The 23,894-nt window shown below is 35.4% G+C and overlaps 1 protein-coding gene across 1 annotated transcript in view; it reads left to right on the top strand.

Annotated features, from left to right (window-relative positions):
* Nrcam (neuronal cell adhesion molecule) overlaps nucleotides 1–23,658 on the top strand; it is a 131,939-nt gene extending 108,281 nt beyond the window's left edge. Inside the window, exons 23-32 of the mRNA XM_077796725.1 lie at nucleotides 455–659; nucleotides 3,001–3,123; nucleotides 3,761–3,937; nucleotides 4,936–4,971; nucleotides 8,620–8,745; nucleotides 9,923–10,075; nucleotides 15,795–15,926; nucleotides 16,819–16,897; nucleotides 22,478–22,489; nucleotides 23,029–23,658. Of these exons, the coding sequence (XP_077652851.1) occupies nucleotides 455–659; nucleotides 3,001–3,123; nucleotides 3,761–3,937; nucleotides 4,936–4,971; nucleotides 8,620–8,745; nucleotides 9,923–10,075; nucleotides 15,795–15,926; nucleotides 16,819–16,897; nucleotides 22,478–22,489; nucleotides 23,029–23,266 (1,281 nt within the window). The 3' untranslated portion in view covers nucleotides 23,267–23,658. The remainder of the gene's footprint in view (nucleotides 1–454; nucleotides 660–3,000; nucleotides 3,124–3,760; nucleotides 3,938–4,935; nucleotides 4,972–8,619; nucleotides 8,746–9,922; nucleotides 10,076–15,794; nucleotides 15,927–16,818; nucleotides 16,898–22,477; nucleotides 22,490–23,028) is intronic.
* The last annotated feature ends 236 nt before the right edge of the window (nucleotides 23,659–23,894 follow it).

The raw sequence follows: 23,894 nt of genomic DNA, 5'->3' as shown, positions 1-23,894 counted from the left end.
ACTCAGTAACCCAGAAACTCACCTACATTGTAAAAAATAATAAAAGCCTCATTGTGATTTTTAGGGTCAAACTAAATGATTGTACATGAACATGTATTAACTCTGGAAAAAATACATAAACATTGGCTAGTAATTTTATTTTTAGAATATTTTATATAATAAAAGACTTAAATCATTTTTATTGTCTATTCATTTGCCTCATGTTCTGGAGAGAACCTTACTAGTCTCATGCTATTTCATTTATTTCACTTGTACTCCTGTAACAAAATAGTATGTCCCAGCTATTCCTCTTGCCTCAAAATCAATATCCATCAGTTTTGCTACTAATTTTCTTATAAAATGAACCTTAGGAATTTTCTGGGAAAATAAGGTGTTTTTTTTTGTGTGTGTGAGCTTGGGGAATCTTGTTTCTTCCTTTGTGCATCCTTGATTTTTGTTTGTTTTACCATTTCAGATTTACTATTGGAAGGCACAGAGTTCATCCAAAAGAAACAGACGTCACATTGAAAAAAAGATCCTCACCTTCCAAGGCAGCAAGACTCATGGCATGCTGCCTGGGCTGGAGCCCTTCAGCCACTACACACTGAATGTCCGTGTGGTCAATGGGAAAGGAGAGGGCCCAGCCAGTCCTGACAGAGTCTTTACTACTCCAGAAGGAGGTATGGAGGGGGGCATGCCTTTGAGATCCAGGAACATATGGCCTGCCCTGAGAGGTTTTACCTGACAGTTGGGCCTTGGAGTAAAATATGTTCTGGAAGCCAAATGTGGTTTTCCTAGAGATAAGCACAGCACACACAAAAGGTGGTAAAGTCACTCCTATGTGGCCTAAGGATTTGAAGATTTCATATAACTATGGACATTTTAGAAGGCTCCAGAACCCAATATACTGCCCTAAAGGGCTCTCTCCATTCATTTAAAAATTTTCTCCATTGCTTACACTATCTGAAAACTTGCTTATTTGATGATTATTTGGGTTATTAGCTTTCTGACCTGAGGCACATTTTGTGACTTCTCTAAGTGTCAGTAGCCTCATCCAAAAAGCATGAGATCTAAATGTGATACTTAAGAAAAATGTTGAGGAAGAAAATCATTTCTAAGAGTTGTGGTTGGCTTCTATAGCTTCTTTATTAGTGCACTTTCATAATTTATTATGAAGTTGAGCTGAATTAGAAGGTGGAAGTCTTGACCAAATGAGTTGGAAAAATGAAGGAAAAGTCAAAGCCCCTGCAAGTATGGACCACTGCAGGGGAGCAGCAAAGGAAAATCAAATGTATGTGGATGGAGGAGAAGGCAAAAAGAAATTTGGCAAGAAGAGTGTGGGACCCTAGTGGGTGAGGCAGAGAGGGGATCATATACTAAGAAGGAGAGAGATTCAAGAAGGCACTAAAATAGGTTTGATCTATTTTGAATTTTGCATCAAGTCAGACATAATAAGGGGCCAGATAGCTTCCGTGAATACCTTAATCTTTTTGATAAAATCAGTTCTCAAATGCATGTTGTCCTGGCTCCTGGTTGAGGGCTCATGATGTGGCAGCTGCCCAACAGCCTCTGAGTCCCGAGTTCCCATCCCACAATTGCTTGTCCTTGATCTCACTTCCCTTTAGAGAGGCAGTGCTTCTTCCACCCAAGGTTTTCACCACTGAGGCCCCACACTGGTCCTTTGGATGGCTCAGGGGAAGGTGTCATAGAAGAAACAATTAGAGGTTTAAAGGATAAAGAAGAAAGGAAGTGATGTGACTGACACAAAGCTCTGAAATAGTAGAGTTCCTATAGGAAACTACAGATTGCATGGTCATAGTGGTAAGAAAAGGAGGTCAGCAAGGGAGGCCCCACATTGTGCATGGTTTGGGATGCTGTGAATATGAAACTGGTCCAGAGGCTCTTAGCCTATAGACTATAATCCCTCAGGGGGACAATTTCAGCTTATAAGAAGCTCCTTGAGCCTCCTTAAATTGTAGGCAAAATGTATGCATATTTTTCTAGGGAGAGAGTTTCTGGATGTAATCAGATTCTCAAAGCGCTTTGTGATCCCCAAAAGTTAAGAACCACTTATTTATTTGAGGGAGCTTAGAAGCTTGTAACTATATACCAGGCATGGTTATAGATATACCTGGCAAAGGAGGAGAAGTGAGAAAGAAGAAGAGAGGAGAGTATGGATATGGTTGAAGTTAAGAAGGTGAAGTTGCCAGGAACTAGTGTCTCAGGAGATGGAGGAAATGAGGCAGAGAGAAAAATCTAGGTAGACTCCCTGGTTTCTGGCTAGAATAAGGACAAGGGGGGGGGAGTGTGCCATTAATGCATTTGTAGGGAAAGCAGCCATCAGGAAAGAGAGGTGCCACCATCCATCATTCCCATGAGGAAGTAAATAAAAGACCTCTGGCCATTTGACAGTCTCTGCTATAGAAAACCCAACACTCATCAGGCCTTTTTCAGGACCAGGGGTGTGCCAGCCTTGGGCTTTTGTCCATTAGCACCAGATCCTGGGCAGCTGTCAGCTCTCAGGGTATGAGTGGCTCTGCACCTGGGTAGGCTGGCGTGGGCCCAAAGCTCAGCAGGAAGAGTGTCAATTGTTTGGTGACACCTGGTTTTGCTGGGGAAAATAGTCCTTAATGACCCAGAATTCAGCTGTTTCTCCTCAGAGGTCTGGTAAAGTCAGTTTTGTATAGTAACCAGTTTGCTTTTATTGTGACACACCCTCTATAAATCAAGTAAATACTATGTCCTTTAAAAATATTTGATTTAAGTTTATATAAAGGCAGTCATTTTGTATTTTGAGAGAAAAATGGTTTTCATGAGTTTAAATGGAAATGGTTAGAGAAAAAGAAGACAATAAATAGATTCCTGGCACAGATTTGTATTAATGTATTTTCAACTGAATCAAGCACAAGATACTGAAAACCAAACTTTAAATCTATTATGTAAACATGAAAAAACTATGTTATTTTAATACACATTGAAGTGTTTAATACTTTTGAATTGACTATGTGTTTCCATTAAAAGTCCCCAGTTCGCCTTCATCTTTGAAGATTGTTAATCCCACACGGGACTCTCTCACTTTGGAATGGGATCCACCAAGTCACCCAAATGGCATTTTGATTGAATACACCTTAAAATTTCAGCCAAGTAAGTTATTGGGAGAAAGAAAAGAAGAAATATGTGTTTAAAAAAACATATTTAACTGTTATCTTAAGATATAGGCTTTTATTTTATATCTGTAGAGTATATACTTGTACCTTCAAGTACTAGTTACAGAAGGAACTTCAAATCTTACTTTTTAAAGAAAAATTATATATATATATAATAAAAAATTAAGTACTCAGTGGAATAATACAGATCTCTGATGGTAGGATTGGGGGGAGAGGTCCAGTAATTAGATTAGGTAGGCATTATCTCAATATAAAATGGTAAAATGAGGTTCCTTTGACTCAAGGTTGATGAAAGATTTGGGGTTATTTAACACAGGTGACTCCACCTGCAAAAACAGCATAAAACATGCTATTAATGATTCAACCATAAAATTCTGCTAGTTTATAAACTAAAAGAAAATATTTTTCATGTTATGTGCATTGTACTCTACTATTTTATACAGTATAACATTATAAAAGCTATAAAAATTATACTTAGTTATGTTAGGCTAAGAATGAGTGGATTATGAAAATCAATGTAAACCAGGATGGATATTTTTGCTTGACACTATTATTTAAAAGTAATTCTGTACAATTATTGGGGAATGAACTTGTTTGTTATTTCTTATTGACAGTTAACAGTACCCACGAATTAGGCCCTCTGATAGATTTAAAAATTCCTGCCAACAAGACACGCTGGACTTTAAAAAATTTAAATTTCAGCACTCGTTATAAGTTTTATTTGTGTGCACAAACATCAGCAGGGTCAGGAAGTCAAATTACAGAAGAAGCAATGACAACTACCGATGAAGGTAAGATGGGTATGTATAAAATCCATATAATTATAAGTATCATGGAATAAAAATCTTTAATTTCAGTTTATGCTTTCTCTTTTCTGTTTACCGTAGAGTATCCGTTTGACCTAATTAATAGAAACACTTGTAATTTCTCATTCCAATATATAGTGAAATCAGTAGTTCATATTGGAATAACTATTTGGTGTCTTTTTCAAGCCTACATGAAAAAACTTAAAATGTTGGAGTGGGAATAAGAAATTACAATATTTGCCATACCTGAGTTCAAAGTTCAAGGCAATGTTTTTTTCCTGAATGTAACTTTATATGCACACATGCACATATGTACTCATACCTGTAATACATATATACACACATGCTGCATACCCATATATATACAATTCTAGTTCTAATCATGATTCACTGGAAATAATTTGCTAGTCCACATATTGATTTAGTTTTTCTAGTAAATAATCAAGACAGTTATTCAATAGTGTGTTTATTTTGTGTTTGAGCAATGGATTTAGTATTTTGGCATGTTATCTGGTAAAGAGAAAGCAAAATAGCTCCACTAAAGTACATAGAAAAGGAATTAAAATTTTCTCTACTTATTTAAAAAATCCTTCTGAAAATTTTAGATTTATTGAAAATGATAAAAAATATTGTAAAAGATTTTCTGGTTTTGCATGTCTCTAAAGTATAAAAATGCTTAAGGATTATTCAACTGATTATATTCCATTGCAAAAGAAATTAACATTTTTATCCAAAATTTGGTGCAAAATATAATAAGCCTTCTTACTAACAAGTATGAATAATGCACATAAAGTAATGTGTGGATTTGCATACTAGGTAAGTTTGGGGACACCAACATAGTACTGTTCCCTGTACCTGATGTGGTACAATTCATTCTTCTTGCATGCATTAGCTTTTTATAAGTGTTTTTTGTATCTATACATGCTCATGGGTGTGTTACATCTAACTATATAGTGTCCTATTTCTGTTTCCCTTCATTGAAGCTGGTATTCTTCCACCTGATGTAGGTGCAGGCAAAGGTAAAATAACTCATCTGCATGACTTTATACATGTGTTTAATTTGCAATGTTAAATGTGGGGAAGTGCAGCATGAGTAAAAAAATAAAATAAAATATGCTTGGAACCACCAAAAGGAGAAGAAGATCTTGACTGATCATGGCTTTAAAATTAATTTCTAGTTATTTTTACAAGTAGAAAGCCGCATATTAAATTCTCCCCCAAATTTTTTTCTCAACTTATCCCTGGTGCAAATCCTAATCTTAGCTTTTCATAATATAATTTTGGCTGGATCAGACAGGACCAAAACTGTGGATTTGTCACAGACCAATGGGGCCATGTCACTTATCAAGAATTTAGGTTTGTTAGTCCTGTGGTGAAACAACCTGTGAGGGATTAGATCAGCTGAGCTTCCTGATGCCATCTGACTTAGCTGCACTCCTTGTAGACACAGCGTACACTTGACTGACATGACACAACACTGTGTGCTTAGAACACCCTATGACTGGTTTGAGACTGTCTCTCACTGGATGGCTTACAAGTGGATCTTCCAGTCAGCCTGCATGCTCTGCTCAACTGTGTTACTCCATCCTGTCTTCACTAAGCTGCTTAAGTCTCCCCCTTCTGAAATATAGAAACAATTCTGAGTGGATGCCTGTTGTTCTCCTTTATGTCTGATAGCTCTCTGTGTCAGAAAGCCTTGTTGGGGGAATGGTGCTTTATTAGCTGTTTGAAATATATCTTTCACCTATGGCAATACCAAAGATCTCTAGCCTTTGATGCCTGGCCATTGGTTCAGTTCTTAAGACAGCAGCAGAGTCTCTGCCACTAGGTAGAGGTTTCAAGTGAGGGAACTATAATAGGGGCTCTTCCCAGGCATGTAGCAGACAAATGAATACAAATAGGAGTGAAGGAAAGAAGAACAAAACCAATAAGAGTTTGACCCAAAATTACTCAGCCCTTGTGAGCTTAAGTTGGATGTATTTCTTCTCTTTCCTTAGAAATTTGCTTATATTCAGACACTTGGTAAATTATAAATGTGTGACATATTTTAGAGAGTTTGAATAGAACTGTAGCTATTTTCAGTGCTCTTAATAATATTGTATTTGTTGTTTATACTGTAAAGGACAAAGTTGTAAAAATTCAGAATTCCTACAATATTGTAGAAAATGTATGCTTATTTTATTTTATATGTATGCTTCTATTCCAGGATTAGGTATATATTGAAAACATTAGTTGTTTTGTAATAATTTATTGCTCTATAACTGTAATTGGAGCTGGGCTTCTATGTGCTGTAGCTGTATATCAGAGAAAGTGCATCAACAGGGCCACCTGTGTAACCTGTCTGAATTCTGTCTGAATTTTCCATTGACTTTTCATATTTGAAAAGGATATAAATTTCACAGGGAAAAAAACACCACCCCCTATTTTAATGAACTATAACTAAAAGAAATCTTTATTAAGAGTTTGGAGCCAGGCACAGTGTTGCATGCCTATAATTCCAAGTACTCAAGAGGCTGAGAGAAGGAATATCACAAGCTCAAGGTCAGACTCAGAAGTTAGCAAGGCCCTAAGCAACTTAGTGAGACCCTGTCTCAATTTTTTTTTTTTAAAAGCTGGGGATATATCTCAGTGCTAAAGCATCCCTTGGGTTCAATCCCCAGACAAATAAATAAGTTTAAAGAGTTGGGGGGGTTGGGATTCTACTATTGGGTATTATTGCCTTGAATTGTCAGTTATTTATGATTATAGAACAAGGAAAAATTGAGTTTCTGAAAGTTCATTAAGTCCCCAATATAAAATCAGGATCTTCAACTAAAAGGAAGAATAATGTTTAAGTAAGAAGAAAAAGCTAAATCTGACATTGCTTACATAAAATGATGGTATGATTTAAACTGCTCAGGCACATTTTGTAATTCTGAATTTCCTTCCTTAAGATATTTTTTTCAATCTAACGAGAAATTTCATCCTCCCCTATATTTCCCTTTTCCATGCAGAGTAGATATTCTCTAAAAGGAGGAAAATGAAAGTTCTTCACAATCCTCCCAATTTTTATTTTTTAAAGTGTTTTATATTTTAATTTAAAATGGTATATGAGTTAGAATTCTGTACGATAAAAGTAGCCAAACAGCATAACCTTAGGAAATTGTAATATCTGGGTTCCTTTAAGAATAAGCCAAATGTGCATTTCCTATATCAATACTTTAGTACTAACTATATATAATAGTACATTGGATCTTTAAAACTAAAAGCTAAATGCTTTTCTGTTAAGAAGTATTTCACTATGGTTCTTCATTGAACATCTTCTATAATTACTTCAAGACTAAATTCCCCAGTTTTGTGATTCTAAAACTTTTTAATGGAACTTAATGGTTCGCCTGGGTTCTTTGCCACTGATATTTTACACACATGCCCCTATGACCCTCTCTGTTGATTAATCATATTCCCGTCATTGTTTATTTATTTAAAAAGGAGGTGTCAGGAAACTAAAATTAGTTACTGCATAATTTAATAATCAAATTTTCCTCTCTGTTATTGCATCTGATAATTAATACAAAGAGGCACAAAAGGAACATGTGTTGTTGAATTCTATTTCAGAGGTCAAGTTTTTTTTTAATTCACTTCTTTAATATACATATGGTTTTGATGCTAAGAAATACTATTTCATTACATTTGTTTCTGCAAAAGTGTTTAGCTTCTAAATTATATAGCAAATTTTAGAATCTTAGAGTCTGAGTAAGCCATTAATGCTTTCATTAATGGGTAATAAATTAATAGGTAACAAACTAATCTTATTCTTAATGACGTAAGTTACTTTTCTATAAATTTAGCATTTTTGGCTTAAGATATTGAGATCGGGCTGATAGAATTGTCAGTCTCAGGATATTCAAATAATATTTTTAATCACTTGAGATGCCTTTAGTCAGCAAGCTGATAGTACCATATGCACTGTGTACTTTGGATTTTTAAGAAGATAGATAGTTATAGTACATTTTTTGAAAAAATGCTATGTAATCAAAGGTTAACAGGTAAGATCATCTTGCCTTCTAAGCTATGTCAAGTGAAATAATTCCTACTCCTTTTATTTCTACTTTCTTAACTTCTGATAGAGCAGATTTGGCACTTTTTTGCATCTCTTCTTCCAGCATACTCTAACCATCCAATATTACCTGAAAGCAGGTCAAAAGCCACATTCTAAGGAGCATTCTTTCTGACTCTTGCAAAAATTCTTTAAAGACCTGCACTGAGTTGACAAATATAATTGAGAAATAGCCTCATAGTATTGGGTTTTGCCTGGAAGTCTTGCATGTACTGTAATGATATATGTTCCTGGGGTTGTTGTGAAATCCATCCACCTGTAAATGAAGACTGTGGTATTTCCTGGTACTGTATCTATGGATTACAGTTTACATTGTTCAGAACCTGTATATTAGAACTTATAAATTTTAATATTACATATCATTATTTCTGATTATTTATTTCTTATTACTTTAACAAATGAAAAACTTTTCTGTAATGAAAGTGAGGTATGAGCAAACCCCAAACTTTAAAATTTATCCTTACTTAATCTTATTTGCACAATTTTGGAGCGTTTGAACTTGTTTTCAAATTGTGTGTATGGTGCTGCAATATGATTGTTTGTTTGTTTTATTTTTCTATTGTATATTTAGTTCAAGCAGTAAGTCCCAGGATCAGCAATCTTACTGCTGCAGCTGCTGAGACCTGTGCCAATATCAGTTGGGAGTATGAGGGACCAGAGCATGTGAACTTTTATGTTGAATATGGTGTAGCAGGCAGTAAGAAACTATTTCATTACCCTGATTTTAATTTGGGGGATACTTTTCAAGAGATTAAGAACATTTCCAAGGATTTACTATGGATTGTTTTGAAAAATAACTTGACCCTGTAAATCAGTTATCTGAAAAAATTATAGCCAATTGTAAGTCTATATGTTTTATACATAATGAGGAGTATCTTTTATCATGTTATGAATGACAAGGGGCATGAGCACTATTACATCTGTTGTTTTTCACACCAGTATTTAATATTGGTTCCAAAGTCACACATATAAATAAGAGTAATAATAAATAATTTGTAGGTACAGGTAGGAAAGAAGACATTTTTATTTTTTCAAATTGGATCTTAATGTAGCAGAAATAAAACTGCCTTGAAAGTATTCATTTTACCCAAACTAATCCAACAAAATTTTACAAGAAATTGCAGAAAATTAAAACTTTGTCTTAATGTTTGGATATATTCCCAAATTGGCATTCTGTTTCCATCCTGGCCACATCTACTGGGGGATGGCGACTTTCATATTCAACAGTTTATTAAAGCCCAGTTGATTAAACCCAGTTTATTAAAATGCTTAATTCATTGTGCTCTGCATAATAATAAGCTAGATGGTCAATGAATATGTGGACAAAAATTTGAACTTATTCCAACTTTCTGTTAAGCTTTTATCATACAAATAAATATTTTAAGAAATAACTATCCTCTCAGAAAAATCAATACTTGGGAAATGTTGAGTCTATAAACTGGACAAATTTGAAGGCATTTAGTTTACTGAGAAATTCATCTTGTGAACTTTGAAAATTAATCCCTCCCATAGTTCATTTAACCTATTTAATGTGTAACAGTTCTTTTTATAAACATTTCTAGAGAAGCTCAACAGTTTCATGAGGCAAAAAGCAGATAAGGAAGCTCTCTTTGTATTAAAAAGAAGAATTAACACAATGAAAATATATGCAATTAATATGCAAACAAGGTATCCAGGAAATTTTTGAGGATATTTTCATGTAGGTCTTCTATTCATTCATTTAACATGATCAGATTTATAATAATCTATAATGATAACTCTAAGCATCCTGGATTTTATCTTTAGCATGTAAAGATTTTCCTTTCTTGAAGCATTATATGACTTCTGGACCCTTAAAATGTTCAAATTTGTTGTTTTTTGCAAAATTTCCATAGGCAAAGAAGAATGGAGAAAGGAAATTGTAAATGGTTCTCGGACCTTCTTTGGGTTAAAGGGTCTAATGCCAGGAACAGCATACAAAGTTCGAGTTGTTGCTGTGGGGGACTCTGGTTTTGTGAGTTCAGAGGATGTGTTTGAGACAGGCCCAGGTGAGGCACACACCACACCAGTTCTGGCTCTCGCTCAGAGGTGGCGCTCTAGTTAGAGACCGGAACTGGCGGACCTGTGTTGTGGGTAGGGCCACGAATGCCTTTCTGTGGGGCCCTGTTGGGTTGAGAGTTTTGGTTTTTAATTGTCTTTGGCTCTTCATATCAAATGAACTACACAGTTGAGCAAATTATCCTTCAGCCACATTATTGCCAAAAAACATTAACAAAAAAAAAAGACTTAAATATGATTTTCACTTACATTATTTTGATAATTCAATTTTTATATAATGTATATGTATAAAATTTCCCTCAAAGTTAACCTGAAAATTTTTAAATGCTGTTAAAATTGAAATAATTTGTAAGAGAGTCACAATTCTTATATCAAAAAATGGATCTCAACCCAGCAGAATACTGCAATTTGATTAGATGACTGATATAAATATTATTAAGTTTGTAAGGAACAAGAAATTTTATACTTCATATATTACATTTTTGTCACAACATGTTTGACTTCCTTATGTTTTAGTTATGTGAACATTATCAAAATACACAAAAAAGTAACATTTATAAAGTAAAAAGAAATGCTCATGTAAAATGCATGAATATTCATATTTGTTTTCAAGATGGAAAGCAATCCCTGCTTACTTAAATTTAAATAAGGGTTGTATGGTATGTTTTCATTTTGTGGCTCATACATTCATCTTATGTTTAGTCACTTCACGCATTCTTGAGGAAATATTGCATATCCTTGCAGAACCCATAAACAAAATGGATTTTTTTGTTGTGTATTTAATTAACAAAGCATGATGATTTTTAAAATAATTTCTTGTAATTTAAGAAATATATAACCATATTTGTTACAAAATTTAAAAACCAAAGGATAATATTCAAAAACTTATCAAGTGGTATTTTAAAAACATCCATATGCTAGAATAAATGTTAAATATTTTTCCCTATTATTCTGCTCCTTGTATCTTCATATCCATTTATATACATAGTTCCAGAGAACCCCTACATTAAACTTAATAGGGCATAGCTAACCAATTATAGTTCATTTTACAAGGTGTTTGTTTATTATTATTAATAATAAATTTTAATTTGAAAATTTTGGCAGCTCCAGTCTAGATATACAGCTAGAATGGGAATAGTAGTCCCAGCATTTAGTCGGTCCTATTCTATACCAGGCAAGTGGTTTTTCCTTCAGTCCTTTCAGCAATCCTGTGAGGTGGGCACTATTATTGTCCACTTACACCTCATGTCAGTACGTAGAGGCGGAGAACCTGCCCAGACCAATAGGTGGAACATGGTAGAGCCAAATTAGAAGCCTGTCCTTTCAGCATCTGGCCCTCACCAGATCCCACACACGGTCAAAGGCTATAATCCAAGGAAATGGGTCGTCCCAAATGACGGCTTCAGTCAGCCCTTGTTGTACCTGTTCTGCTGTTCTGGACCTAAAGGCTTTGTGTGTTCTTGACTTGCAGATGAGTTAGATTCACCCTCAAAATCAAGTTGTAGCATTTTCTGTTCTTTTATAAGACGAAACCAAAACAAAACAAAACCCAGTGGCAATTGCCAGGAAGCTCAAGATGAGTGATTGTGACAGATGGGCCATTCTTTCATGCCAGTGATCAGAGACAGGACAAGGCCACAGCCAGTTACCGTCACTTTTTCCATCTAGATGTAACTGTTAAATAGAATGAGTATGGAAAACTCTAGTGACCTTAGTTAACCTGTTATTCCTTCTTAAAAAAAAATAAATAAACTATTGGTGATTATAATGGTGGGATTTGCTGTTATAGATTCAAACATGCACACAATAAACCAATATAATTTGGTCAGTTTCCTTCACCAGTACCACTCACTGCACACACCTGTTACTCCTAGGAGCAAACACCGTCTGCTTCTGGAATGCCTCTACCTCTCCTCCCAGTTTTTGGTGCTTCCTCCTTAGCCCTGCAGGTTAACACCAGTCCTTGTCCTCTCCTGCTCTTGCTCCTTCCCTGCCCATGCAAGAGGCAATGGTGAAATCATACCTTGGTGTAAAAACATACCTTTTGACTTTTTTTGCTTTTTTTAAAAATTTTCTGAATTCATGAACTGCTTCCTTCTATGAGTTTTGCTAATTTGTGGGAACCTAGATTCAACCTAGTTGTTTCATAAATCCTCTTAATGTGACACCATCTCTGCCTTTTACAGATTTTTTGTGTGTGCTGGATTTTTTGTATGAGCTGAGGAATGAACCCAGGGACACTTAACCACTGAGCCACATCCCCAGCCACTTTTTGTATTTTATTTAGAGACAGGGTCTAACTGACTTACTTAGGGCCCCCTAAGATGCTGAGGCTGGCTTTGAACTCATGATCCTCCTGCTTCAGTTTCTCAAGGTGATTACAGGCATACGCCACCATGTCTGGCAACAGTCTGGATTTTTAAGGCATTTTAAAAAAAATGAATCAAACAAGACTACAGGCAGCACCTGAGGCTGTGCTTCTCCCCTTTGTTCCTGGCAGGATGTTTCATTAACACCAGCCCACCTGTGTGACCGGGTGTGACCACTCGTTACCACCACCCACTTCTCTTCCCCTTCTCACCTCTGTCCCTCAGTTAAAGTCACTTCTCTGACATTTCTAAGACTAAAATTTATTCTTACTGTGCCTAACAGCTTTTTTTGTCAGCTGCCTCCAACCTTTTGTCAAGATTATTTTTTCTCTTTCTGTTTATAAAAATCTCTATTGTAAAATGAACAGAATATTTTTAAACATAGTGGATTCTTTCTCAGTAATGTAGAACAAAGTGCCATTTCTGTCACTCTCTGTCTTCTGAGCTTATTTGGTGACCATGAGTACTCAGGGGCACCTTCCTCAGAGACCTCCTACCACCACGCACAGATTATCCACAGCTCTTCAGTCTGAGAGGGGAGGACAGTTGTTAGAATTAACTTCTAGGCAACAACAACAACGAAAAATTCTGTTCCTCTATCTCATTTTATTTTTATTATTTATTTCTTTGATACTTAGGATTTGACCCAGGTTCACTTTTCCACTGAGCTACATCCCCAGCCCTTATATTTGAATAGTCTTTATATGTGTAACTTTGTCACTTTATGGATTACTCAGTAATACCTGTATAAAATTTTATTGTAAAAACTTTGGAAAATGTGAAAACTCTCTTTTAGTCTTCACCCCATTCCCACTCATTGAAACTCATATTCTAGAAGGAAAAGACCCATAGGCTTCATTTATATGTCTGTTCATACGTGTGTGTGTGTGTGTGTGTGTGTGTGTGTGTGTGTTTATGATCTTCACAATCTTGGTTATGGCCTGAGTTTTTATGTTACAGATAAGATGATTTGGAGTGTCTTAAGGAGGTTGGGAGCCTCATCCTGTCATCCTGGGCTTCATATCCCAAGTTCAGATGGGAAATCAATAGAAGTTATTTCTACTTGCAGAATATCTGTTTTGTGTCAACTTCTGGTGCACTATGTGTGTGTGTGTGTGTGTGTGTGTGTGTGTGTGTGTGTACACATGTACCTGTTAGCTTATTGTGCCTGATTAATCTTAAATAATGAGATAGGGATATATTTAATACTTTTTTTCTTTAAAAGAGAGACAAAAATTCAGAATCAGTGTGGATGTTTGTTTTCCAATTGTCAAGAAAACACATCCAGTTTTTGCACAGTTGTGTAGTAGCAAGCTTATAGCCTGACATTCCATTTTTTAACAGTCACCATCTTTATAAGACAGATTCTTGCTAGTATTTTAATATCTTGTTGCATTTTTTCATTATCAATTGCATGTAAATAGATGAAAAGGTCAATGTTGAAATTGTTTAGGACAAGGCAATAAATCATTAAGCATACTAGAACCAGATTCCTAACTTAAGTCAAATGCTCAAGAGACTATGCTTCTTGGTTTTGGATTCAGTTTAGAATAAGAAGCACACAAAGACCTTTGGCAAATTGACAGAACTATATTGCAAAGAGAATGTAATGATTAACTTTTCAAACATTTTTACCTATCTCAGTATTTTATTCTGTGTTCAGATATTTGTAGATTTGATGTCTAGACTATGCTTAGGAATGCATTGTAGCAGCTGCTAGTGTACTAGCTAGTAGCATCTCACCAGAGCCAGACAAACATGTGTCCATCTCCAGCTCTTGGGCAAGCTCTTTACCTCTTTGGGCATGGTTTATTCCTAATGCTTACCTCAAAGGATTGTTGTAGAGATTAAATATGTCCTCAGCACAGTGCCTAGCATATGGTAAGCCTACAAAAGTGTTAGCTGTCATTATTATTACCATTATCTTCATCCTCACCATCATGACTCAGGGATGTGTGTTGGAGAGGGAAACTGCCTATACTCACTCTTCAATTTTGTCTGCTTATGGTACAGCTCAAAACCCCTCTAACTAATGAGGCACGGAAAGCCATTGGCCTTTGATTTTATTCCAGATACCATGTTTCCACTGCTCATTTTATTTCTTGAACATATTTTCAGACATTTTTTACATTACTCTTCACACTTGATTTTTATCATATTATTTTCTCCCTTACTTTCTATGGAGAAAAGGGGGCAATGAGATGCTTTCTTTTCAATACATAGAAGAACCCGGGATACATGTAGCCGTGCTTATTTCTCCAGAAATCATACACATCTAACCCAACTACAAGAAATGTTGACAGAAGAAATTCAATCAAAGTGAAAGCATAATATAGGCATGTTTATGAAGTCAAAGAAGAAAATGTTTTACCCTGCTTATTTATGGTCAAATGAGAAAAAATCAAGACCTTTAACAAAGTATTCATGAAAATTTATTTAAACAAATCCGCATGGGTGTGTCTGAATAGCCATTGATGCTGCACTTGGTCCCATATAATTAACACTTTTGAATAGCACCAGAAGTGGTCATTTTCCTGTGGTTTTCTTAGAAGTTTTGTTAAGAAATGACTGGTTGAATAAGGGGCCTCACATTTATTTACTCAAACAGAATAGATGAAGAGGTAAAGAAAACATATACATGTGAATGAGTATTTTCTCTTCAAACTGGTCATTTATTCTAGTAACTCCACTGATCAAAATATATTTTAAAGTCTTTTTGATAGAAACTAAGAAATAACAAATATTGATCATCTGAGTAGATTCAATATTATAGAAATTTCCATTTGGAATTGAGGTGTTATATAAAATAGGGTTGTGACAGACTTCTCACGTGAATCATCTTCTTTTTAGACAGATTGCCAAAGCTCTGAAAAACAGCAGTAACATTGCAATGGCACTTTAGGCTCCAAAAGTGGTTTCCTTTGAAGGAAAAATACTCCATTAGATGTATACATTCTGTTCTGTTTAAAGTTCAGTTTTATATTCCTTTCATTGTATCAATATTATAATTTATCCTATAAACAATAAATTTTTAATTAGCTTGGGAATATGTTTCTATGAGAATATATAGTTTACATAACTGTGAACACAGTGTTTAACAGGGTTTGATACCATTTAATGTTATTAGCATTCATATTTCTTAAATTATTTAAATGATGAAGATTTTACAAAGTTAGGTAATTATATAATTCCTGATCAATAACTGACAGGTTCCAATTTGGAGCCACATGGGAAATGTATAAAAGCTTGTATATTAAGGTGGCTTTTTTTATTACACGAAGCCACCACAGTTCTCTGCCCCTTACCCAATTCCAACCAATACCATTGATTTGTTTTCCAGCGATGGCAAGCCGGCAAGTGGATATCGCGACTCAGGGCTGGTTCATAGGTCTAATGTGTGCTGTTGCACTCCTTATCTTAATTTTGCTGATTGTTTGCTTCATCAGAAGAAACAAGGGTGGTAAATATCCAGGTAAGAAAAAAAAATACTGAAATTACTTTATAATTATTCATTAAACTAAAAAGAATTGTGTAGATTGCAATAGTATATTTCCCTGGATACAGAAATTTGGATTTTTCTGTTCAATTTTTTTAATCCCTTTTTATATAATGACATTCTAACTACTTTCAAAGGCATAGGGCATTTGGAAGAGCAAATCAGTCTGTTCTCTGATAATGTAAGTTTACTCTCTTAGGCTCCACAAAAGTTCCCAATACTGAAGCAGTACCTAAAAACCAAGTGGTGGGATGGAGGACCAGTGCATGAAGCTTTCCAAAGGAAGTAATGCATAGACCCAGTTTTGATGTTGTGATATGTGACATTGCTTTCTCTATTAGGCTGATAGTTCACTCAATTTAGTAGGTCCATCAAATTTATATATTTTTAAAATATTTACTTTTTAGTTATATTGGACACAATATCTTTATTTTATTTATTTATTTTATGTGGTGCTGAGGATGCTTGCATGTGCTAGGTGAGTGCTCTACTGCTGAACCACAACCCCAGATCAAATTTATATTTTCTTTACTTGACCATTTACCTTCTGGTTATAAGAAAAAAACTGCATAAAAAATAGACTTACGAAAACAATTTGTTAGCATGAATATAGATAATAAACAGATGGGTGAAATGGGGGAAAAATCTTGGAAACTTACTAAAGTCACCTTATGTGTTAACAAATGTTCATTTTTTTAGGTTCCCACAGCAATGACAAATGTATCAATTACATGCACAACTACATAATATTTTCTGTTTTTATGGTTGTATAACATCTACTTGTGGAGAGAATTATTTTCCTCTGCTGTATAACTTTGATAATGAAGTACAAGTTCAATGGATAATGATGCTATTTCTAAATTTTTAGTTAAAGAAAAGGAAGATGCTCATGCAGATCCTGAAATTCAGCCGATGAAAGAAGATGATGGAACTTTTGGAGAATACAGGTGGGCCTCTGCTTCCTGTTGCTCTTTGTTTTCTTGGCCCTGCCCCTCAACAAACAGTCTCCCAAGGCAGGATTCAACCAGCAACGCACTCTCTCTGGCTGTACACATGGCCTCAGTTTAGAAATACTTCCATGCCTAAATGTTTACATGTTCCTCAAGATTAAAACATTCTCACTTTTCATTAAAATATAAATTTCCATTTTAGTGATAGGTTTGGAGGCAGAGTATGTTTGGAGGCAGAGTATGTTCCAGAGGCCCATGTTGTGTGGGTCAATCTAGCAAAGCCAGCAAGTTATAGGGAGAATTAGAATATGAAAGACCCTACTTCCTACATGATCTGCATTATAAAGAAATGTGCCTTTATAAAACCATTGTAAACAAAACCCTTTAATCTCAGATATGTAGCTCTACTTAAGCAATACTTCTGTTGATCATGGAATGATGAGTATCTCATTTTATAAGCAGTTAATTATAAAACAGTATCACAGCCATTTGGTCCATGTGTTAACTCACAGAATTTTGAAGATACATTCTTGACTTAATCATCAAGAAGAAATATTAATAAAATCTATTTGCTGATTTTTTAAACATCTCTTTAAACAAGAAATATTTTTGCCTAGGCAATATAGGTCTTTTCAGAAAGAAAGAAGTTATTATTCTAGACATGATTAAAAACAGTAGCAAAATATTTATTTAAGTATTCTAAAAGAACATCACTCTGGTGTCCCAAAAGGGTATTTCTATAAATCTTTTCACTGAGCTCAAATTGAGGCTTGCTTTTTTTTCCCCCTAGAAGAAAAAGACTTTTGGGTGAAATAAAACATTTCACTATTGTAGTTTCCAGGTGGCATTTGTATCTAAGATATTTGTGTTAAGAATGCCCCATTTCTGAAGCTCATTTTTGGTACTTCCATGTCAGTGTCCTGAGGGTAAAATAATGCCAACAGTGAGAAATATAGGGCTGATTGAGAAAAGCCATATATTTCCAACAGAATGGGTTTTGTGCACGTTTCCATGTAGACACGAGGGTTTTGCCTTCCTTGTCTGGACACAAGGAAGAGCATCCACATTCTGATCTTCTCTTCAACGGACACAACTACAGTTTCTTTAATTTCCCAGAAATTCTGTATCTCGGGGTATGGAAAAATTTGTAGTGAGGCTTGTCTTGATGTTAGTTGTTGGCTCTGAGGCTGAAAGCATAGGGAAACCTCCTGCAGTACCCCCACCCTCTGCAACCAAGGTTTTTATAGCATATGAGAGCAGCCTACAAATGCCCATAGTCCAGGAGAGCTGCATCTTACACTTACAAGCTGTGTCTTCACTGATTTAACTCACTCTTCTACACATTTCTCCTGTAAGCAGGTGAGCATGCAATCACTAAAATAGCTTGTTTTTAGAATTCTCATAGTTATAATTCTGTACAGGATATTCACACTGCTCCTTTGTTGGTTGTTAAGAAGCGACATCTTTAATATAGCCTGGAAAACTTATTATATATTTGCATGAGTTGAAAATAGACCATAAGCACTTCATATATTTTCCACGTGGTGATGGATTCCTGTTTTCCATTATCATGCTTAAATGAATATGGCAATGTACTGCTCACTTCATGGATCTCAAATATCATTTGCTATGATGGTGATGTAAAGCCATGACCTGAAAAAAAATGTGACTTTCCTGGAGTAACGATGCAAACTACACTATTATGACTTGATTAAAATTGAGGTTGAGTTTTGTGAACCAGCTTGGAACCAAGAGACTGTTAATTTTACTGTCAACTCAACCATCACCTGTGATTCCTTTATATGGTACTCAGTTTGACAAGGTCTCGTTTTTTTTTTTTTTTTTTTTTTATCTATAAAGGGAAATAGTTATTAGAGTATTAGAAGGTCGTCAAAGCTTTCTTTGCTGGTTCTATGATTTCTGTACTGTGAGCTATATACCAACTACTTTGAACATGATTTTTTTTCTCTAGAGCAGTACATAGCAAGTATTTAGATTATTGGCCTCTTTATCACTATTTAATTTACATTTGTTTGATCATCTTCCTTTGTCTTGGTGTGAATTCATGTGTGCTATGTTCGTGAAGCGTTTTCAAATGACTGTCTTTAACTTTTGCCATGATTTCTCAAGATGAAAAGACTTTTTATTTGGGCCTATTGAGTACAAACCCAATTGGAGTGAAGACAAAAACTCTGATGACACATATAATGGCATTGATGGCAGAGGGGCCAAAGGAAATAAAGTTCTGATGGGTGTCTCCAACTTGAAACACAACTTAGTCATGTGATTTTTTTTTAATGAATCTTAAAGTTCATAAGGACAACACCACGTGCAAAACTACTTCCCCCAATTCCTGAATACCCTGTGTTACAGAGTGGCTTTGTCCTGTGATTTTCAGACACTACCTCAGAATTTTTTCCTTTTGGTTTCATTTCTGTTTAAAGAAATCAGATGATCTTTATTTTCTTAGATGCACAATTAATGAAAACGGTTCCAACTACTGTTTATTACAGAAGTTTTTTTTGTAGTAATACATTTTAGTGTCACTTTTTTCCCCTAAATCACTGGGGTCCTTTCTCTGCTTTGCACCTTCTGAAAGTTTTGAGCTCTTTATCACTTGCTAATTCTCATTCTCCTTCATTCCAAAACTGAAATATAATGCTGATCATACTGACACACACAAAATTAGGATGATTGCCTAAATGTGAATTTATTCTATGTGCAATTTGCTTATTCTCCAGTCTGAGGATGAAACTGTTTCTATATGGTGGGCTCTGAGCCACAGGACATTTCATAGTGCAAAGAGGGATGGAACTTCAATTGTGGCCAAATTTGATTTTTTTCCATATGCTATAACCCCATGCACTCACTCCAATACCCACCCCTAAGCAGTTATCCTCATGTGGAAGCCTGCAGCTTTGTTTGTTTGTTTCTTTAATTACACAGACAGTAGGATCTGCATCCTTACTAGCATATAGAAAAGTCAGAGAAACAATTCAACCAACTGTGTAAGTATTTTCTTATTCTTTAGATCCATTCTTTCTGAAACAAGAATGAACACAGCACGTAAACCATGTATCTATGGTACTTGAACTCATAACTTACTGCATAAATGGAGACTCTTGCCATGGGAATCTTGCCATTCATGTGAATGTGATCATGTTGCAAGAATGCTAACCCACACTCACAAAGCCTGACCAAAGCCAAGCTGTGTCACTTTTGTTACATACTTCAGATTTATTCTTCTTACAAATGTGAACTGATGAGTGAGCAAAATAAGTAATGGCAGGCTTTTAGAGAGTGGGTTGGAAAGAGTTTCTTGGTCATGGATGTCAATGAAACCATGATAGGATAGTGACTACAGGACAATGAGACATAATTATCAGATATATTTGCTGTTGCTGAATTTTACTCAGTAGGCATTTAATAAGGGCACATGCCTAAAGCATGTTCCACTCAAAAAAACACATTGAACTCCTTAAAATTTATCCTAAACATAAAATACAGGAAAATATATTTTCATGTTTTATCTGCCATCATAAAATTAAAGAAGGAATGAAATATTTTAATGTTAGAATTCTGAAAAATTTCTGAAATGCCCACCATCTCTTTATTGTTACTTTTTCATGAATTCATCCTATCAATGTTTATTGAGTGCCTTCAAGTAAATATTTTTGACTTTGCAGGCCATGTGGTCTGTGTTGCAGCTCTGCTGTTCTGTGTAGCACAAATTAATCATAGATTAATACATAGTAAATGGTCATGTACCAAATTAGCTGTAGTTTACAAAGGCCTTATCTCTAGGGGGTATATTTTCAATACTTGGTAACAGAGTAATGTTTTCAAAATGTAGATCACATTTTGTCACTTAGCCATTGAAAACTCTCCAGTGACTTCCCATCTTACTCAGTGTTACAGGGAGAATCTTCAGTGAATCTTCAGTGTCCCATGGGTCACTGATATAGCCCAGTCTCTTCCTCATTCCTATTAATCTCTGCTTCTCACTTGCTCCTCCAGTTCCAGCCACATCTCCTTGCTGTTGCAAGGACACTTAAACTGTCTTGTGACTTTTGCCAGAATCGCTTTCCTTCCAGCTGTCCATCTGGCCAACATAGTTCTTAAGCTTTATCCAGTGCTACTTCTTAAGGAGTCTTTCCCTGGACATCCTAATCAAATATATTTTCTGTAGTACTAATTTTCTACAGTACTAATTGCCTTCCAACATCACTAATTTTCTTGTTATATTGATAGTTAATTGTACTGTACCCTAAGAGAAGTCAATTTTGTGAGGTCAGCGTTTCAGTCTGTCTTCTTTGCTCCTTTATCCCCAGTGCCTAGATGCTCAGTAAACATTTATTGGATGAAAGGGTGAGTGCATTGATGGCTGGATCAAAGTAGTGTCATAGACAAAAATTTCCTGTAGTATCCTTGGGAAGCTCGTTCTACAAAGCAGAATAAGGCTAATAGTTAGAATCCAAGTAACAAAATTCTGCTCATTATTGAACTTTTCAGCAGAACTGACTTTTTCATCAAGTCATGTTCAGTATTTCACAGAACCTATTCCTACAAAGCCTACAGATTAATGAGTAAATCCCAAAGATGTAGTCTAAGCTATTTTCATAACAAATTAGAAGCTGGATGTTATGCCCTCCAAAATGTCCCCAAAGACAGGCAGCTCAAGGTTCTGTGACTCCACCCCAGTTGTTTATCAGTGGTGGTGATAATATAGATTTTCAACAAGAACTTGTGTGTTGTTAAATAGGTAATTTTCATTAGCAAAATCCAGTGTCATGTGGCTAGCATTACTTCCCAGTCTTGAGATACTATTATTGAAGAAAAAAATGAAACCACTAGCAGAAGTTATTGACAAAGAAGACAGAATATTGCTGCATCTTAAAATTTGCTAGATAAACTACTACGGCTAAGCAACCTCTTTGTTACATTAAGACTTTTTATTCTTTACTAATATTGTGTGTTTCCTATTTTGACCTGCATTTAGTTCTTTGAAAGAAAACAAAATATTGGATTATGTCATTGCCCTTTTTTCCACTATTTTTTTTGCCCAAATAGTACCTATTAAGATATTTCTTAATATCTAATAGGCTAATGTGCATAACTAGTTACATGAATAGTCATGTAATTAGGTGGACATCCTTAAATACCTCTTCTTTTTCCTAGAAATTGTGCTTAGGTGTTCAACAGAGAAATAAGAAAAATAACAATTACAATAGAGTCCTATAAAGCTTTATTAAAGTGTGTCCCTCAGCTTCCCATCCAATGTAGACAAGCTGGATGACACACATGGCACAAGAGGGGGGTTAAGATGAGTTCAGGAAGTCTTTGATTTTTTTGTGTTGGAAGCACTCATGCTCTTTAGAATATTGGCATGCCATTCATAGTACAAATTATGGAGAGCTTTTAAGTTAAAGTGTGTCTGTTTCCAAATTAATAAGTTTTTACCCATGACTAACAGTTTTATAGGAAAAAAATACTGTATACTATCAGTATAAGGATTTTGCTTTTCTTCTTAGGCTATTTTCATTTGTTTCTTCTGCATCCTTTTAATGGAATTTGTAGGTCTCTTGAAAGGTAAGGTTGAAGTTTACAAATCTGGCCAATAACAAAATTAGTAGAAATTCAGGATTTTGCTTCTCCTTCTGGCTCAGAAAAAAAAAAATCCATGTTTCACATTTAATCAAAATCATGCTCCATTCATGTCCAAGGAATCAGTGATGTTATGCAGTTTAACATACTAATAACTTCTCTACCTCCCATAAGTTTCTCTTCTCACTTTGAATTCAAAATAGTGGTCTCCATTTTTTCTCTTCCTTTTTTAATGCTTGTGATTATTTCTGGATTGCTTTCAAATCAGGGGTCAGCCTCTCTCATTGAAATTAACTTGCACAATTGGAGGCCATCCATTCTACTGAAGACTTCATAATTCAACCATTTCTGCACCGCTCTTCATTCCAGCTCCATACTAGTCACTGGAGTCAGCCTGACAATTAGATTTGGCTACAGAAGCTCAGGACTCCAAGTGCTTTTCCATAATTTGCATGCGTGATCTTTAAAGAAAAAGATGTTACCCGACTGCCAGTCATGACAACAGTGTTTCCTCTTTATTCCAGTGATGCAGAAGACCACAAGCCTTTGAAAAAAGGAAGTCGAACACCTTCAGACAGGACTGTGAAAAAAGAAGACAGCGATGATAGCTTGGTTGACTATGGAGAGGGGGTGAATGGCCAATTCAACGAGGATGGCTCCTTTATTGGACAATATAGTGGTAAGAAAGAGAAAGAACCGGCAGAGGGAAACGAGAGCTCAGAGGCACCTTCTCCTGTCAATGCCATGAATTCCTTTGTGTAATTTTTAAGCTCTTTGCCAATGTCCGATTTCTCTAGAATGTTTATCTTAAGCACTTGTTTGTCAGCCTTCTCATACTATGAACATATGGGTAGAAAGTATGTTTTCTGCTGTATGTTAATATTATGAGAAAAGTTAGAGCAAGAACACAACTCAGTCAAATGACATGTCAATGTGAACTGCAGTGCAAAGGGCATACTTTTTCATTCAAAGTGGGTTGTCTCAATTTCCTCAGAACTGATCAAAATGATGCAACATCGTCAACAAATCATGCTATTCCCTCTTCAAGATACAGTTCAATAGGATGCATGAGAAATGCTACACATTTAAAGGACATACCTAAGTTAAGTATGTTATTAAAACATGGTTTGATACTTTGTTTATACTATCCTCAGCTGAACCCCTAAATATGAATTCCGTTTTCATTGTCAAGAGTGTTACTGTAGTATTCTCTAGAACTTCAATGTCTTTGTGGACATTGTTGTGAAATTGGTGATCCTATGTCTAGCTGTTGTTAGTCTTTTGGGGAGACTGGTAGGAACAGTATGTACAGTATATACTTGCTAAATAAGTTAATTATGACAGTTGCATTTGCTGATGCTACTGAGACTCTGTTACCTGCTCTTTGCTC

This window comes from Urocitellus parryii, chromosome 3 (assembly GCF_045843805.1).
Source record: "Urocitellus parryii isolate mUroPar1 chromosome 3, mUroPar1.hap1, whole genome shotgun sequence".
NCBI lineage: Eukaryota > Metazoa > Chordata > Mammalia > Rodentia > Sciuridae > Urocitellus > Urocitellus parryii.
This window is presented reverse-complemented; position numbering and strand designations above follow the sequence as displayed.